At 39.7% G+C, this 17,906-nt stretch overlaps 1 protein-coding gene across 1 annotated transcript in view; it reads left to right on the forward strand.

Annotated features, from left to right (window-relative positions):
• Positions 1-5,513: 5,513 nt before the first annotated feature.
• OSTN (osteocrin) overlaps positions 5,514-17,906 on the forward strand; it is a 14,941-nt gene continuing 2,548 nt past the window's right edge. The window contains exons 1-3 of the mRNA XM_009999932.1: positions 5,514-5,551; positions 12,580-12,678; positions 15,494-15,711. Coding sequence (XP_009998234.1) covers positions 12,580-12,678; positions 15,494-15,711 — 317 coding nt within the window. The 5' untranslated portion in view covers positions 5,514-5,551. The remainder of the gene's footprint in view (positions 5,552-12,579; positions 12,679-15,493; positions 15,712-17,906) is intronic.

Consider the following 17,906-nt stretch of genomic DNA (forward strand, 5'->3'; position numbering starts at 1 on the left):
TGGTCTGCAGGTGGCCCTGCCCAGCTCCCACACTGCTGGTTTCTGTCTGAAAAATATCACTTACATTCCCCGTTTCCCCCAAACCTTTGTCATAGTTTTGGTGCTTACCTGTCTTCTTTACTCCTTTCTCCTGCTGCCAATGAACCAAACCCCACTTTACTTCTCAGGTCTACCCAGAAAATGGTCATCATCTATGTGAAAAAAAGCTTGAGGACAAGATGGAGTTTCAGGACACTTTTCCTTCTTGTGAGCGTGTCTGAAGTTAAGCTCCTGCTGTGCATTCATTGCTCTGCTACATTGCACATTTGTAATTAGGCATCATCCAAGATCAACAATCGGATGCTGAGTGCTTTTTGGACTATGACACAGGGTATCATGGGTCAGAAAGAGTTTATTTCAGTGATGTGCTGATGATGCCCATGTCTTTGATAAGGGAGGCAGTGTGAGCATGTCTTTTCCTCTTTCATAGCAAAGAAAGGTAGGGCTGGTTCTCAGGTTGACATCTTTATATCTAGCATTGACTCCAAGTAGCATTGCTAGAGGAGATGGAAACACAGTCTGCTCTTTTTCACTTCTGTGGTGCCAGTCTGAATTAGAACCAGGCTGATATTGGCCCAGATTGATTACTATTTGCTTTGTGTTTTGAGACCTCTTTGTACGGTCTTGTTGCCTTTTGTCCATTACCCTGTAGACCACTGTGATCATAGCACAAAAGGCCCTGTTGCCCTTCTTGGCCCTTTTCATTCTTCACAGCCCTCTTGGACTGGGAGCCAGTGGCAAGGGCACAAAGGATAAACTGTATTTTTTATTTCCATACACATCCTTCTGTATCATAACATGACTGTTACCAAAAAAGCCTGTCTTTCGATAAACTGTCCTTGTTTGGGATTTCTGCCTTGTTTTGCAAGTGCTTTTTATGGATTCTTAGATGTTGTGACCTAGCTCCTATCATAAACACTTAATTCTAGCACAAAAGACTTTTTAAAAAGTACATATATAGAAGCTGCTAGCAGGAAGCCTGTCATTCCTGAAGGATGTTACTGTCTTTAGTTTCATAGGCTACTTTCATTTTGTGGGTTTTGCTTCTCAAAATCTATCTAGCTGCAAGGAGTTATCTGAAATGAAAGTGACACAGAAAAAGCTACTTTGATAGCTTGCAGCTTTAAAAATATCTGTCTTAACATATTTTTTCCCTCCAAGGTAGAATGTACTTTTAGTTCGAAAACATGTGCACATTGTTAATGCAAGGTCTCTTTTCCATAGTTGTGTCTTGCAGTGGGTTTTCTGCTCCCTGGCTCTGAATATCTACATGAAAATAGGTGGGAATCAGCTTAATTTCTGAAATTGCCTCATGTATTGACTGCAAGTCTGTGGTGGTTGTTTTAAAATGTTTTCCCTTCTCTGGACAAGATAAGAGTGTAAGTGCTACTAAAGTAAAGTTCTCCCTGAGCTGGTGATGTAGCTATAAATTGCTGGTGTTTTATTTATCTGGTGAGATGCTAATCCAGTTTCAGATTGGTCAGAATTGGGCCAACTGTATCAGTTTATTGCCTGAAGAAATAAAAATAGATTGAAGACACCATAATTTGAAATATCTCAGTTGTTTATCTCAGAGATGAATGAATCAGAGCACCTGACATGTGGAGATCAGCTCTTTAGAGAAGGGGGAAAAAAAAAAAAAAGAAGTATGGATTTAATTTGAAAATAAATACAGTAATTGGGTATTTTGTAGAATTTTAGGGTAAACCGTCAAAATTGGGAAAAAAAATCCACTTTTTCTTACTTCAAAGTTGTCCTTATTTTCCACAGTAAACCCCCAAGTAGACTATTTCTAAGGACAACCTCACTGTTTAATGAAACACTGGATAATCCTAGCAATCAGAATGTATCAAGTCACATGCTTTTACTCCATGCCAGATCAATAAAAAATTCCTGAGGATAGGTCTCCTGCTTTGGCCGTAATGGCCTCTGGACTGACTTGATTTATACATGACAAATGTGTGACCTTGTGAGGAATCAGCTGCCAGTGGAAAAGGTGATGTGATTCAAAGAGGCTGGAAGGTAGAGTTTCCATGGGACAACTTAATGACAGAAGGAGGAGACTTCTATGACTTAAATCACAGTGATCTAACAGTACTGCCACAGGTTTTAGTGGGAGAAGAAAAAGTAAAAGTATGATACAGTAAAACTAGCAAGTATGTGTCACAGTATCCACGTGTCATTCCTAAGATTTTAAAGACAAGGTCTGACAAACCCGAGTATAGTTTCCACAGGCAAGGCTGATGAAGTGGAAGATTGCTCAACACTTGTACACGTGAACCCTTGCTAACTCCTGCTCTCTAAATAAGAGCTTGTCTACTGAAGGAATTAAGGAAAACATCAAGCCAGCTCAATTGATTTGCAATTGAGTGTTGAAAGAATTACAGAAAGTACTTGTAAGAGCGTGAGGGCAGCAGGGAGGCAGTATGTCTTTCTCTTGGCTGGTAACAAAAAAAGCTTCATTCCTCCTCCAATTAATATAGGTTTGTCCTCATAGTTGAGAAAATAACATTAAGTTTTCTTGTTCATTTATGGTTAAGACAATAAAGATTCCTTCCAAACTCTTGGTTGCCCTAACTTAAATATTGATACTGTAAGCATTAATAAACAACAATAATACTGAGTATGCCTGTTCACTGGGCACTCTGCTAGCTAAGTAACCACCATTTACCTTTTTCTTTATCTGTGAAGTTTCCTGATTAGCCTTTTCCAAAAGGTGTTAAAAACTTGTGTTAAATCTACATCAATTTGGAGCAGGAAATTAAATATTAACACTTTTTTTTTTTTTTTCTCCTTTTTCAGATCATTGTGTGTATCAGCATTAATTTCTGAAACTTTTAGGTCATATGGTTTTGTAGGAAGAGCACAGTGATAATTTATTTTATAATAGAAAAAAAAAAAAAAGTGAATTACTTATCTAAAAAGAAGAGCTGTAACTTCACAGTAGGTCCAGGTGGTACAAAAGGGGCTGCAGCTTTGTTATAGGATCACAAATCTGTGAATAGTCTCAATGCAAATTTCAGTACCAGGTCTTAGGCATCCTCTTGCAGTCAAAGAGGATGACAATATGGTTGCATTTCTCTTCCTGCTTTTTCCCCAGCCCATTGTACCACTCAATCTTATGAGGTGTGCTGAACCTCAGTTGTTTGAGGCTCTGCCATCCTCCAGTCCTCACCCTGTCTTGTGAAATACTGAAATGCCTGTTCCCAGCATTCAGTTGCCTGTTGTCAGCTTACTCACAGCCCATGTCTTCTACCACCCTCATCAACACCACACCTTTCTGTGGGGACAGAAAGGAGCCCTACAGAGATCCTGCTTCAAGACCTTGAGATAGGACCTGTAAAAACTCCAAAGAGGAGTAAAAGTCTGAAAGTGCTGCCTCATGCCTTCCCAATAGAAAAAAAAAAATAAAATGAGAGAGGCAAAGAATGTGTAGGACTGGAGTAGCTGGTCAGCATCACTTCATGGATTCCAACAGTGAAGTCCTGGTAGTGCTGAGCTCCAACTCTTTCAGCACAGTCACTCCCCTACAGCTAATTCCCAGAAGAGGGGAAAAATAAAAAAAATTAAATGCATAAGCCAGACATGGTTTAGGATATTTTTGTTCTCTGTTCAGCTCACCACATGGCTACACAAACTGCTAAACTGTTGTATTGGGAGAGACTAGTTAGAGGAAAAACTCTTCAAACAGTCATTGCAGTTGCTGCCAACAGAAAGTTAATGTGGAGCTGCGGCTTCAGAGGAAATCCTGGATTCGGCTTAAACCTCCTATAAATAAAAGTCAGTGAAAGATGTGTAGGACTGGAGTAGCTGGTCAGCATCACTTCATGGTCACATACAGTGAAGGTAACAAATCAATTGAATAATATCTTGTGTTTAGATCATGGTTATCTTTTTTTTCCTGAGATCTTGCTCACATGTTTTGTACACATCAGTCAATTACTGCTGTGTCCTTGGACTCCCAGCAGCAAGGCATCTAAATGCAGGCAGCACTCTAAGACAGAGCTCAGCCCAGTTCTCTTCCAGCGGCAGCAGTTTTCAGCTGTGTTTCAGCAGTCTGGCATTGTTTGGCTCTGTCCTTTTGATTCTGCTACTGCCCTAGTACCAACAGAGCCCACGTGGACCTCTGCAGCTGCCAACACTGTTCTGTTATGTTCTGCAGTGGAAAACAGTCCCATCTTTCCTGCTCCAGCCTGATGTTGGGGTGGGTGCTTGTGCGGCTGAGGAAGATTCTTGCAGCACTACATGCAGCCACACTTGCATATCTTCCTATTCTGAGAGCTGCTATGGAAATACTTGCTTTGCCTCTCCATGGGTTCTGGGACTGTACATGTGTGTTGTGCTCATGATGAACACCAGCACATTCTTCATTTCCTTTTTTTCCCCCTTATAGCTCAGTCAGGGTGTGTGGTGAAAACTCGCTTTACTAGGAACTATCCTGATTTGGCTCTTGATCTGGGAAATGAACTGTGGTGCAGCATGATTAAACTCTTGTCTTGCTCTAATCACTCCAAACAAGGCAGATGATGAAATCAAAGCTTTTGCTCCCTGACTGGAAACTTTTTCCCACCCATTGCAAACCTACATTTGGAATTTCCTTTTATTCTATATTGCCTGTAGGAAGGGCTTTTGGCAACTCAGGGTAAAAACTATTCTGAAAGTGCTGTTCCTGTCTGTTTAAAGAATAAAGTCACTATGAATTAACTGCTAAGGAGTCTGCAGAAGTCAGAATTTTAGACCCAAAAATGGGTCTACAATTGCTATGTGAATCACTTAAGAAATGAGAGAAAAAGGGGCAAAAACCTGAGATAGGCTTATTCTAATGTACAGGCAAACAGAAAGAAATCTGTCCTCTGGTGCTGTTTAGTGAAGATATTTTCATAGCTTACACTTCACAATCATTTAAATAACTGAAATAAAGTGAAAGTCTTAAGATCTTGTAACTTGCTTTACAAACCATACTGCTTTCTAATGTGTATCTTACAATAGTGTTGGTCTAGTAAAAATGCTGTAACTAATTTCTTCCTGAAGTAAATTCAGTCCTTCTAAAGTGATTCCTGTTTTCCCCAAGAATAATTAAAAAAATAATTCAGGACATCAGGCTTCTCTACTGCAGTTTGCAGAAGTGAGAGGTTAGAGGAATAGTGATGCTGCTGAAAATCTTTCCACTCCCATGACTGGCTGTGTGATTCCCTGAAAGAAAGGAAAAACACAACTGACAACAAAAACCCTAGACCTTTAATTATAACCTAATAATCTTGATCAGAGCAATAAATATAACAAATGTGAGGCAAGTTATGTGTGTGAGAGTGCAAGACAGAGAAAGGTTTAGGGCAAGGATCAGTGGAAAATCTTTAGAAATGATGTAAGAGAAAGCAAAGGCAGGGATTGGAGTTTGTAGCCTACAGCAGAGACTATAAAAACTCTGAAAGAAAGCTGAACATTAGGGATAACTTAGGGGGAAGAACATAGCAGGACCATTAAGGTTGGAATTGCTTGTATCCAATGCAAGGTAAGATAAGTAAGGACAGAGCTGGGCTGGGGTTGTTTTGTGTCTTCTCTGTTTACAGAAGCTTTCTTCCCTTCTTTACTTTCTTCTGTTTTTTTTTTTTTCTCATATTTTTTTGTCTTAACAGGCATGCACAAGGTATGCACGTGCCCATGTCTGATGGGAAAAGCACAGCTTCTTTTTCCAGTTTGAGATTAAAATAATGAGATGTTTATCGCTTAGTATTTTTGGCACTAAAACTGAACTAATAATATTCAGTGGAAACTTATTTCCCTCAGTTAATCAGCCGGTATTTAAACAAGATGTGTCAGTGCATTTTGCAGCAGTGACTCGTTACTGTCATGTTTTTGTAGTGCTTTGCAGTAAACTGCTGTTTATATTGTTATGGATTTTACTCCAGGTGTTATTGTCAAAAGCATATTACTTCTTAAAATAAGCTGAAGAGACAGGACAGAGTAATTCCTTAGCATTATTAAAGAACATATGTGGTAGACAAGTTTGCTGCATGTAATATATTGTAAAACACATGATAAACTGGTTAGGGAAAAGATTTTTATTTTATTTATGGATCTGCATAAAGGTTTTACTATAGCCTATATTAGATGAATGTTGATCCAGACTCTGCCACATTTTTGCAATAATAGAATAACCCTGCAATAACATTCCTACACTAACAGAGTAATTATCATTATCTAGTGATCTGATTACTTCAGCTTTGTGCCATTGTAAATGGAAGCAGACTCTGATTTGTTGATAGTCATTGTATTTTCTCTATTCTGAGTTCAAAACTATTTCACTGTTTCTTTTTTACCTCCCAGACTGGAGCTATACAAGTAAATACATGTGAATAGCCTTGGGTTTAGATGTCCAGAGGCTACAGTAAAGTTCAAATCCACTAATTTTTAAAGCACAAGTAGACAGTGCCTTTAGCTTTTCTTACTTGACTTTTCAGTTTGGAACAACTGTCCTCTCCTGGGGAGTGCAGAGCTGAAAGCTGAGGAATTGCAGGGACATTTTGTGCCGCTGCCCACTTGTTCACTCAGGAAGCCTGGGGCAAATTAGGACATTTATCTATCTCTGCTCACCTGTATTCAAAATACAGCTCAACCTACTTTTCCTCTAAAGTACTTTGAATATCATGAGGAATAACAGGCAAAAACACCAACCCCCACCCCCCCCAAAAAAAAAATAATAATCCACCAAGAAAATCTATGGTGCAAATGATGGGAAAACTGCAAAATATATTTGTCTGGAGCAGGAGTTCTGCAGTATTCAGAAATACCTGCCACACTGATTTCAGCAGATTAGGGTTTCATTTTCACTCTTGGAATGAATGACAAATATACTTCTCTGGGCCTCTTATATGACAGATTAAAAACTTGAATTATACAACAATTGTAAGAACTCTCTTGATTGACCCTGAAATAGACTGCAAGTCTTGCAGCTTTCCTTCTCAACCCAGAGAAACAGATTGCTCTCTAATTTCTATTTGCAGTGCATTTTCACCAAGCAATTGACTTTTCTTCTTCAATTCATAACCTTGCTCAGAGTATTTACAAGTGTTTATCCAGTACATCAGCATCAGTGTTTGATTCTCTTGTTAAGACATTCCAATGCTATTCTTGTCCTTAAGAGCTTATCTTGAAAGCACATCTTGAAGAATATTTTTACTGCACTTTGAATGGCCTATGTCTTTGTGTTGATAACATATTCTGTTAATATACTCTTCATATCAAGTATTAAGAACTTCCACTTACCACTCCACTGCTGTTAGGAAAGGAGATTATTTTTCTGACTGTAGAAAAACACAATATATATCTTGATTGTTTTTAATTTTTCTTTATAGACAGAAAGGTTTCTTATTTTTACTTCACATGCTGAAGATGGCACTCTAACAATGAACAGTTTTAGTTCTCATGCAAAAGATGAGGGAAGAAAGGGGCATGCAAAGTTGTTAGAAATATTAATGAAAGTTGGCATATTCAGTCAGCACATAAATTAATAGTGTGGGCTTGAGAGCTTGTTAGCAATGAAGAGTAGTCTAATATTGTCTCATTTTCCATTGTGCATACCAAGAACACTGTAGCTCACTCTTACTTAGGAAAGGTAGAAATTGATTCTTCCTACTAAGAGGTATTTTTTTTACTACTTCAGAGCATACTTCTTATTTAATAGTCCCTAGGCTTCTAGGTGGGCTTTATGATTTCTATTTGTGTCTTCTGCTTCATGGTACCCTATGGCATTGAAGTGAGTTTGGGGTTTAAAATTTCTAAAATCTGTTGCTAAAAATGGATTTATTACACAGTGTAGTCAGATTTGCAAGGTGTCCAACTTGTCTCCTTCCTGCCCACTGTAAGGAAAATAGTCCTCATTTGTTCTGCATGGCCATTTGGTTTCATTCTCTTTATCCAAATGAAGAGATGAAGACCATGACTGACTGGTCTTCCACAAGTGTCTGTCAACCTGTGACAGTTTGTTGTTTTTTTTTCCTGATTCATGCTTGTGTCTGTTCTACAAATGCATCCCAGCAGGGCTGTGTTCATTTGTGCAGTTCCCATACTCTGTGGGAAGCAGAGTGCCACATTTTCAACCTTTCTTCACATGAGCAAAGTGATTCCTGTGCTGCTCCCACAAATGTTGCACTTGAGTATCCTCTGACCAGGTGTGCAGCTGTCATAGCTGAGTCAGCATTTGTCATAGGTACTTTGGTTAAAACACAGGCAAAGGTGACTGTCATGGTGATATGAAGACATGTTAGGACCAAACACTGGAAATCATACTGTTACAGTGAAAGCAGTTATTGCAATGAAGCCTTTGAAAAGGAATGACTAATTAGAAATGCCTTCTTAAAAAAACTTTCAGGAGCTTCATTTTCAGAAAGTGAATCATCCTTGGCATTGAAATACTGTCAGATAAAATGTTTCATTTGGGACACAGAAATACCTAGACATTTTTTCAAAATCACTGATCTTAAGATTCTTGCATAAGTTCATTAATTATAAGGTCTCTCTGGTTACACCACACTAAACCAACTGGCATCTATTTATCTGCATAGCTGGGAGACTGAGAAAATTAAAATTGTAGAATTCAGGAGTGTCTGTACCATATATCTAATAAAATATATACATTTTTAAAAAAATCTACACCTACCCCAGGAAACACATTATTAATAAGATAAAGTGCTTGACACTGTCTGCTTACGTTTTGTTTTGCCACAAGGTCCAATGCTTCCGTATCTTTTTGAAAAACAGTGTGTAAGGAGTGATCCATCTCATCTATGGGATGAGAGCAAAACCACCACTCTAATCCACTTTTGGACTCTGCTTGCTTTTCTTTTGTGGTTTCTGAAGGTGAGATTTGTTTGGTTTTTCTCCCTTTGATATTTACCTGACTAGAAAATTTCACTTGAGATGTACAAGGTCCCTTAGGAGTTGCTGGAATCACTAGGACTGATGGTATGGGCATATTTTTGGCTTTTTGGTAATGAATATCCTCAGATGATCAATTGTATAACTTCTAGAAGTAGGGCAAATTTGTTTTACCAGGAGAAGACTTATTCTCAGAGCTTCACACAAGCTATTTAGAAGTTGTTCTTTTAGTAAGATAATAATCCATCATATTTTATTTTTTTTTTCAGCCAAGGTAGATTCTCATCAGGTGTCCAGTCCAAGGCTAGCAAGGCCAATGGTAGGACTCAGTGGTACATTTGATGAAGAGAGGTAGCAGCAGTTAGTTTTCTATTTTGTGGTATTGGAGGAGCAAAAAGAATCCATCAGTAACTGGCTTGCAGGAACAGCTGTGGTTTCCCCCAGCTGGTTGGAATCCACATGGTATGAGAGATCCTCATGGCTAACAGGTGATGGACATACACTAGTACCCTCCCAGTGCCCATATAGCAGAAGGACTGGAGCTTCCCAGTGCCTATGGGACAGTCCTTGGGCTCTGCATTAGGTCAGCTCAGAAGCACACAGCACAAAGCCCAATGGGTTTTTGAGCTCAGCCACAATGTGCTCCTTGCAAGAGCAATGTCCTCATTTGCAGGTGAGCTTGACTGTGTCCCATGCTGGTGTTTCAACAACAAGGACAGCAGAGTCATCAATACATAGTGGCAGCTGAAGTGAAGGATTACAGTGCAGGACATGATGTCTTGCCTCGTTTCTCTTGCTAACAGGATAGCAAGAAAAATTAAGCTCTTGTGATTTATAGTTGCAGAGTAATCTCCACAGTAATGTGAAATATGATGGTTCAAATGGGTAAGAACAATGACAGCTGTTACCATTTTTGACAAGCAATGGGTTTGGAGCTTGGTGATGAATCTCGTGCTGTCTGGGGTTTGTTCAGCCCAGTTATCTTCAGGGTGTCATTTTGGTTTTGTTGTTGTTTTTCCTTTAAAAGCAAAACATCTTATAAGTCTTTCGGTTTGATGTTGGAGACTTAACAGTTTCTGTTTGGTTTCTTGGGGGTTTTTGCTTTCTTGTGATGTTTTCTTGGAAAATGGCTCTACACTGATTCCTAAGTCATAAATGTTTATCCTGCTTTGATAAGGTAAAATAATGTTCTCTTTTATCTTTAATTTTATTTAAATTGGACCTGCAACAAAGATACATAATTATAAAAGGAATTTTACTTTTGACACATTTCAAGCTAAAATATCACTAAACCATATAAATATGTCTGAATTTCAGACTTGCAATTATATGTAGTGAGGGGCAAAGCATATTTTATGTCAGATAACACCAGACCCTGAGATACAAAAGCCATGGAGTTACACCCCCAATCCCTTGAACTATCCCTGAAATTCATGGTGAAGAGTTTTTTTTCAGAAGAAAGCTGGAAATTCAAGGTTTTTAAGAAGCAGGCTGGTTGTCAGAGCTTTGGTTGTTCTCCTTCAGAAACAAATTCTGTCAAGCCCCACTGTAGGTCTCTCTTGGCATGGGGCAAGGCAAAACATGGATGAGGTGAAGCAATGAACAGTGCATGATGTGGCTGGAGGGCTCTGCTTACACAATTGCAACAGATGAGCTCAAGGAGAAAAAGAAACAGCTACTTTTAACAACTAAGACTCTACAATGTGAAGGGAAGAAGTTAAGTCCCAGACTAGCAGAAGACAATGGGATTTTAATGATGTTTACATAGTCCTCATTTCATCCCTAGTTTTGTAAATGCTTTTCTAGAGCTAACCTGCTCCACTAGACCAAGCTTCTTTTTCCTGCTTTGGTCACAACTCTGTATGAAAATCAGCAAAACAAGATCTTGCTGGACTTAAGTTTTTGCTCCTGTTTAAACTACTGATGTTGCTTGTTAGTTACTCATTTCCATGGGAACTAGAGCCAAGCTTTAAGTCCTTTCAATTTCCTCTGCTTCTAATTTCACTGGCATCAAGTTCTGACCAGTTAATCAAATGTCTTTTGTGTTGCAGGTGCTTTAATGTTTATTTTTATTAGTGTACCAGTTGCTATTTTTAGCTCTTTGGTCCTTGGGCTGAATGAATACCAGCACAGACCTTTAAACATAATAAACGTGTTTTTAACCTTGTCATTTATTTTTATGTCTCTGTATCCAAATAATCAGGATGTGGTTACCTGTCAAGGTTGTAGTCTACTACTTCAAATTTCAATACATGCCCACATACAAAAATATACATTGTGGAGGTTTACAGCTTTTAAAAACACCCAAACAGACCCCTGTCGGACTTTAATGGTTTTTGCTGTTGGGCTGAGAAACAGTGGTACCACCTGGCTTGATGCTTTGTCTTTGTCCTCAAATTCCAGTGAACTCAGTCTGCTTCACCCCTACAGAGTAGCCAGCAGCTTTCTTCCTCACTCCTGATCCCTTGTGGACAAAGTAAAAACCAAAAAAATCTATATACTGGGGTAACCAAATATCAGAAGCACATGTCAAATTTACAAGCAATAAACAGAGTTTCAAGAAACAAGACTACAAGTGTTATATATTTGCTTTTCAAACACTTTTGTGGCTTTTCTCCTTTGTGGTGTGGAGGAAAAGTATGAAGCCAAACATTTTTTACAACTTGTCTTTTCCTGATATAATGGAAGACTTTCTGTGCAGGGGATAAAACAACAATAATACATCTTAGAAATGTAGTTATGTGTCCTTTCTCTTTCTGCTTTTGCTAAGCAGAGAGTCAGCAAAGAATGGCACCATCAGGCTTGAATTATACTCTGGGACAGGACCTGTTGACAGAGTAATCAGCAAATTAGCAGATACCTTTGGCACTAGAGGCCCCAGGCTGATTCTTGTTAACATCAGCTGAAATATTCCTACCTGAATGAGCTGGAAGCACATCAGGTTTTAAGAGCTAGATCTAAATAGGAACTTAAACAACATAGCCTCAACCCATGGCCAAAGAAACCCCTGCAGTGAACAGCTTCATGAGCCTCCCAAAATTCAATGCTTCCTGTGTTACTTAGAGGCTCTGCAAGTATCTGCAGTTCTGCAGCTGTGGTCAGAACAAGTCTTGAGTGATGGATTCCCATGTAAGTTTACCCCCGGAGTGGAAGCTGGATAACTTTATTCTAGGATCCCAAGAAGATCCTGGAAATTGTGGCTATAACAATAACTTATTCTGGAGACTGGTGAAATGTAGCCTTGCTTTCAAAAGGCTTCTGGGGGGTTATGTCATTTCTGTGACAGCTTTAGGCACCTACCCAGCATGGGGGCAGGTCAGGGTCAACCTGGGTGGCTATGAGCCGGAGTCTTCCTGCTTACAAGTGAGTGCCTAGTTCAGCTGGTTTTAGCACAAGTTTGCATTCATTACTGCTGCCACTGCAAGGCCTGAGCCCCTATGCAGAAAGGAATGACAGGGTAAAGGGAATGGAGCTGAGTCTTCACCCAAAGGTGAAGCACATTCAGTGATGCTATCTGGTTGATGGATTTAATGATTCTGTAAGATAAAACATTAACAGCCATGGGAACAGAATGTCCCTCTGCTTTCACTTTTAAAAGTCTTGAAGCAAGGTTGTGCCAGGAATGCAGCTGTGAAGCTATTAACAGATTGTTCTCCTTTACAGATGCAGCAATTCCAGCTTGTTGTGGTGCATTTGGCCCTTGTGATCACCCTGCTGCAGTGGCACACTAGCTCAGTGCTCCTTGCAGAGGCAGCTCCAGAGGTAGGTGAATGTTTCTGGTGGCTGTCACATAACGATGCTCCTCCTCAGGTTGTTTTTGGCCACAGCATGTGGGAGACAGCACTGTCTCCAAATGGTCTTGGAAGGTGAATGGTTGGTCTTGACTCTGCAAGGGCAAAGCAGAAGCAGGACAACTTCCCCAGTAAAAGGAGTGATGTGAATTGCATGGCTCTGGGAGGACAGACAGCAGGAAGTCTTAGCCAGACTTGTGCAATTTCTCCTGAAATACCGTGGGATTCCTGTGTACTAAAATACTGCCCAGTGACTTTGCATAGTGTACTCTGTGAAGAAGGGAAGGATGTGAATGGGCAAGGAAGCAAACTCCTCTAACACTGAAAGGAAAGTTTAATTCTTCTTAAAGACAAATAATCATATGAGAAGTCTGCAGCTTTCAGAAACCAGAAGGAGATCCCTGAGAGAAGACCACTAGCAAAAAAGTTGCAAATTAAAGGTGCCAGAAGACACCAGGAGAGGGAAGGAGCAAAGTAACTCGCCTAAGCTTGTGCAGGAAAGTAGCAGATGAAATGGGAGAACAGATTCACGTTTCATCTAGTACGATATACAGGGGTTGCACCTGAAAAGACAGAAGTCTTCTGCTTTCTCTTTTTTTTTTTTTTTTATCTCATCTTGACATAAAACAGATTTGGCAGGAAAGGTATTTATGCAATGGTTTCGTGCCATAAAGAAATCAAGGATCTAAAAGTTCAATCAAAATAGCACTTGGCTGTGAGGTCTTTACATGAGTTTTTAAGATCGGCTTGGAAGTTAGATGCATACTGAAGAATACTGATGGGTCCTCCTACCTTGTTCTCTGTCTTCAAATGCATATGTCCGGACTATACAAAATAATATTTGTTGTAGAAAACAGGGCTTGGGGGAACTCCTCACATCAGAGATGTAGCAGCTGCTGTTCTGATGTTGCAGAGACCTGGTATCCTGTCTCTACCAATGACAGATTTTTTGCGAAAAAAATGTAAGAACAGAACATCTTTAGAGACTGCCTGATCTAGAGAATTGCACTTGACCAGGGCATGTTTTAGCTGCTGATGGGCCTGAATTTCTCTTTGAAACAGTTTAAAATCTTGGCATCCATGATGTTCTTTGGCAGTGTGTTCCACTTCATCTATGTATTGTGTCTAAAAAGTAACTCTTTATATTTATTTTAAATTCACCATCTGGTGACTTGACTCAGTAGACTAATGAGCACTTTTTCATGAGGAAAAATAATTATTAGTTATTATTCAGCTCTTTGCTGCTTGTAAGTTTATAAACCTTCAATTGTACCCCACATCTACCTCTGCTTATCTGCTCAGTTTCACTTTGTTCCATGGTTCCCTATGAAAACTGTTGTTTACTTCTGATTACCATTTTAGCTGTCACTTTACGATTCTATTATATCCTTTTTAAGACAAAGTAAGTGCGACTGCACTAAGCACTGAAGAGCAGAGGCTATTTTTGACTTAGTTTCAAGAGTTATTGTAGATATTTATCCCCACTAACCAGAGGAGAATGTTCCGTCTTTTTTAAAGGCCTACTTTTGTTGCAAACCTCCATGAAAGTTTTATAACCCTGAAAGGGAACACAAAGGATTGCACAGTGCTCTTGAGCCTTGTAGGATGTCAAGTCACAGAACAGTATGTGATGCATTGCAAAAGTATTAACAGCACTACATTATTGTGTGATCATTGTGGTCATGTACTCCTCCTTATACTAAGACCACAGTTGTACACACTTAATCACTGGTTATGCCACCCATCAGTGGTGGGAAATACCACCACACCTGTGGTGTGGGCCACAGCAGATACAAGCGTCTTACATGTCATGCACGGATGGTTTCCTTTACATTTGTGCTAAACCCACTATGTCTGCTTAAGAAAGATGGTGGTGTAATTCTAAAGATAGAGGAAAACCTGCTTCAAGGCAAATAAAAGGTTGGTGTTTTTTTTTATTTTTATCTAATTCCATGAATATCAAGTGGATCAAGAAAGCAAATATTTCTTCTGAAGAGAAAAACTATTTGAGCTTGACACCTGCTTTCCTAGACCTATATTTTTCTGTTAGTTGCAAAGCAATTATTTCACTTTTGTTTCATTTATCTCTTGATAGACCCCAAGCTTTTGTAGACCTTGAAGTAGAGTTTGGTTCTGAAAAGGTATTAAGCCTAATGCCATAGTTAAAATTTACAACTCTGTGTCAAGTCAACATACTGTTCTTTCCTTTCCTCCTCCCCAAAGTGTGTTAACTGCATAAATCCTTTAAATGTCAGGTTTCAGCAAGTTCATCTTGGGGTATTTTTTTGCATAGCAATTCATTAATTAGTCAGCTTTGTATGAAAAGTTGTTTTTTTCAATAGTATTTATTAACATTCATTTAAAAGAATTAAAATAAGTTTTCTGAAAAATATCAGGATAGATACTGGAGTCTGGTAACAGTGACTGCATTTTAAGAGGATTAGATTACTCAGCTCATGCTATAAGTGATACTAATCACACTGTGAGATAGGGATACTGGCCTGGCCTACCAAAACAGGCTTTGTGTAGTAATAAATTTTGATAATTCTTGCAAACATAATGAAGGCAAGTTGAATTATATTAAAAAAAACCCATTCCCAACCTTTTATGGCAAACTCCTGTGGATGGTAAAGGGCCTCATTTTACAGAAGAAACTTTGGTTTAGAGCATTGGCCGAGGTTTAGTATTGTAGGGGTGATGTATTTATAGGACTGCTGCTGTGACACTGGTTCAAATGTTTTTCTGGAACTTGAGGGGCTAGCAAACATCTCCCCTTTCTTCTGCAGCCTTTGGAGCCTTCTGCTGCTCTGGCCATGGGAGCACATCCTGTTGCCAGTGAAGAGAAGTCGGCCACCAACCTGGCAGCCAAACTGTTCCTTCTTGATGAGCTGGTGTCTCTGGAGAATGAGGTGACTGAGACCAAAAAGAAAAGAAGTTTCCCAGGATTTGGGTCCCCGATCGACAGGATTTCTTCAACCTCTGTGGATGCTAAAGGCAAACAGAGGTAAGTTCTTAGATGTTTCTAGCAGTGGTAAAGTTGGAAGAAGGCTGTTGGCAGGTATCCTTGGATAAAAATGTGTTAGCTTTAGCAACCAGCAGGTTTACTGTTGTTGTGAGGTGCATCTGATCAGGGTACCAGAGGTCTTCAGAAATCGTGCTGGTTGCATGATGTGTAATCCTTCAGCTGTGATCAATAGTACATGCACTAGTTAATTTATCCCCACAGTGTTGTACAACTAACAAGGAGCATTCAAGCATACACATTTTTTTAAGTACATTTCTTTCCACTGGCACGCACTAACATTCAGTTTAAAACTGCCTTTTTGATCATGAGATTATTTCAAGTAAAAATACGCCTGAGGTTCAAAAGCAGAGGGGCAGGGCTAGGTGCTCCTGAGGCCTGGGTGAAGAGAAGTTATGATCATGAATAGCAAGATGAAGAACACCTCATGAAAATGGGCAGATAGTTAACAGAATGGTCTTCAAGACCTTGATCAACTTAGGATAAGCCAGAGTTTAATCAATACAGCAGCACAGCAATACCTGCACAGCACACATTTGAAGATAAGCATGTTTGTAACAGGGCTAAGCAGTGGTGCTTGATATGTCTGGGGAGAGCCAGGGAGTTTAGGGCAATGCTCAAGGGGCTACTTGTTGTATCTGCAAGAGCTTAACTGTCTTGTTCCCTTCTTCTGGTAACTGTCTTCTTTTGGATGGAATCCTCAATGCCACAAAGTATTTAATAACATGCTTAAAGCTTAATCTGGAAGTGGAAAGTATTCACAAGAGCCTGACAACATTACAAGTGTTTTTTTTCAAACAGAGTTTTGCAATATTTTCTTGTTGTTTTTCCATTTATCCACCCAGTCTGCTACCAGGACTTCTTGACTGCAGCCAAAAGTGATAAAATACAAAATTCTTAAAACCTTGAGTAGAACTATTCTGTTCTGTTCTCATCAAGAGATCAGAATTAGGTCATTCTCTGTTTGCTTTTTAGTATGCTTTCCCTTTCCAGAGGAGGAAATACAATGCAATTTTTGAAGTTGCAGTGCCTTTTATGCAAAAGTACTTGGTATTCCTGATTTGTCTCATGCTTTCTGGTTGGAACTCTTGTCCCATCTTATGTGCAGTACAGGGAAAGAAACTATGAAAAAAAAAAAGAAAAGAAAAAAAAAGAAATGATGGTGAAAGTTGTCCAGGTTTTCTAACAGCTTGTCTTTGAATAATGAGCTCATGTAAATGAGTGACACACTGCACAAAATTCCTCCTTTCCCAGCATCATCAGCACAGTTTGCAGTTTTGCTTTGAGATTATTACTTTTGGGGAGCCAATTAGCTTTCAGGTTTGGGACTGACTCATTTATTTGGGCCCTCTGAGCTGCTTTGATCACTACATTGGTAGTCAGACACTACCGTCAGCATGGACCACAGATCAGAAGAGTGGTATGAAACAGAAGTAATGGTTGCTGCACTTGGAGTAACACAGAGGACTGAGCACTCCATCACTGTCCCGCAGACAGTAGATAATAGCCCATTCCTGTACCAGATGAGACAGTTACCTACAGTGACCATATAATGACTTTTGAAGTGTGAAAACTGTTCAATAGTCTCAGCCCCCTGAATTAATTCAGTGTGTGTAGTACCTGGCAACATAGCAGAAACTTTTGGAAAAGAGCAGATCAAATACAAGTCCACTCAACAGATTGTTGTTGCACCCAGCAGTTACAGGAGGGCCCAGATCCTAACCTTGCCGATCAATAGCAACTTACAAAGTTGTTAAAACATGGGAAAAGCACAAAGAGATAGGAGTCTTCAGAACAGGCAGGAAGATCCATAGACAGAGAGAGACTCCAGGAATCGTAGTAAAGGCTGTTTTAAACAGAAAACATCACTTTGTCCCCAGTAAGTGCTAAAATACAGTCTGGTTTGAAAGACGGAAATGGCACGGCAGGCTGGGGAAGGAGCTGTGACTATCCTGCTGTGGCTCCGGACGGCCACAAGAGGGGAAGCTCCTCTGCCCTGCCTGCCTGCCCTGCTTGCACTACCTGCCCTGCCTCCTTGCTCAGCCTTGCCCCTTGGCATGCACTTACAGTTTCCTTCTGTTTGTCTACAGAAGATGACAGCGTTACAGCTAATGATGCAGAACACCTCCACCCTTCCCCACCCCCCCAGCCAATCTGGGAAATTATTTCCCCCCCTT

The sequence above is a fragment of the Chaetura pelagica genome, unplaced genomic scaffold (assembly GCF_000747805.2).
Source record: "Chaetura pelagica isolate M959 unplaced genomic scaffold, ChaPel_1.0 scaffold20, whole genome shotgun sequence".
Taxonomy (NCBI): Eukaryota; Metazoa; Chordata; class Aves; order Apodiformes; family Apodidae; genus Chaetura; species Chaetura pelagica.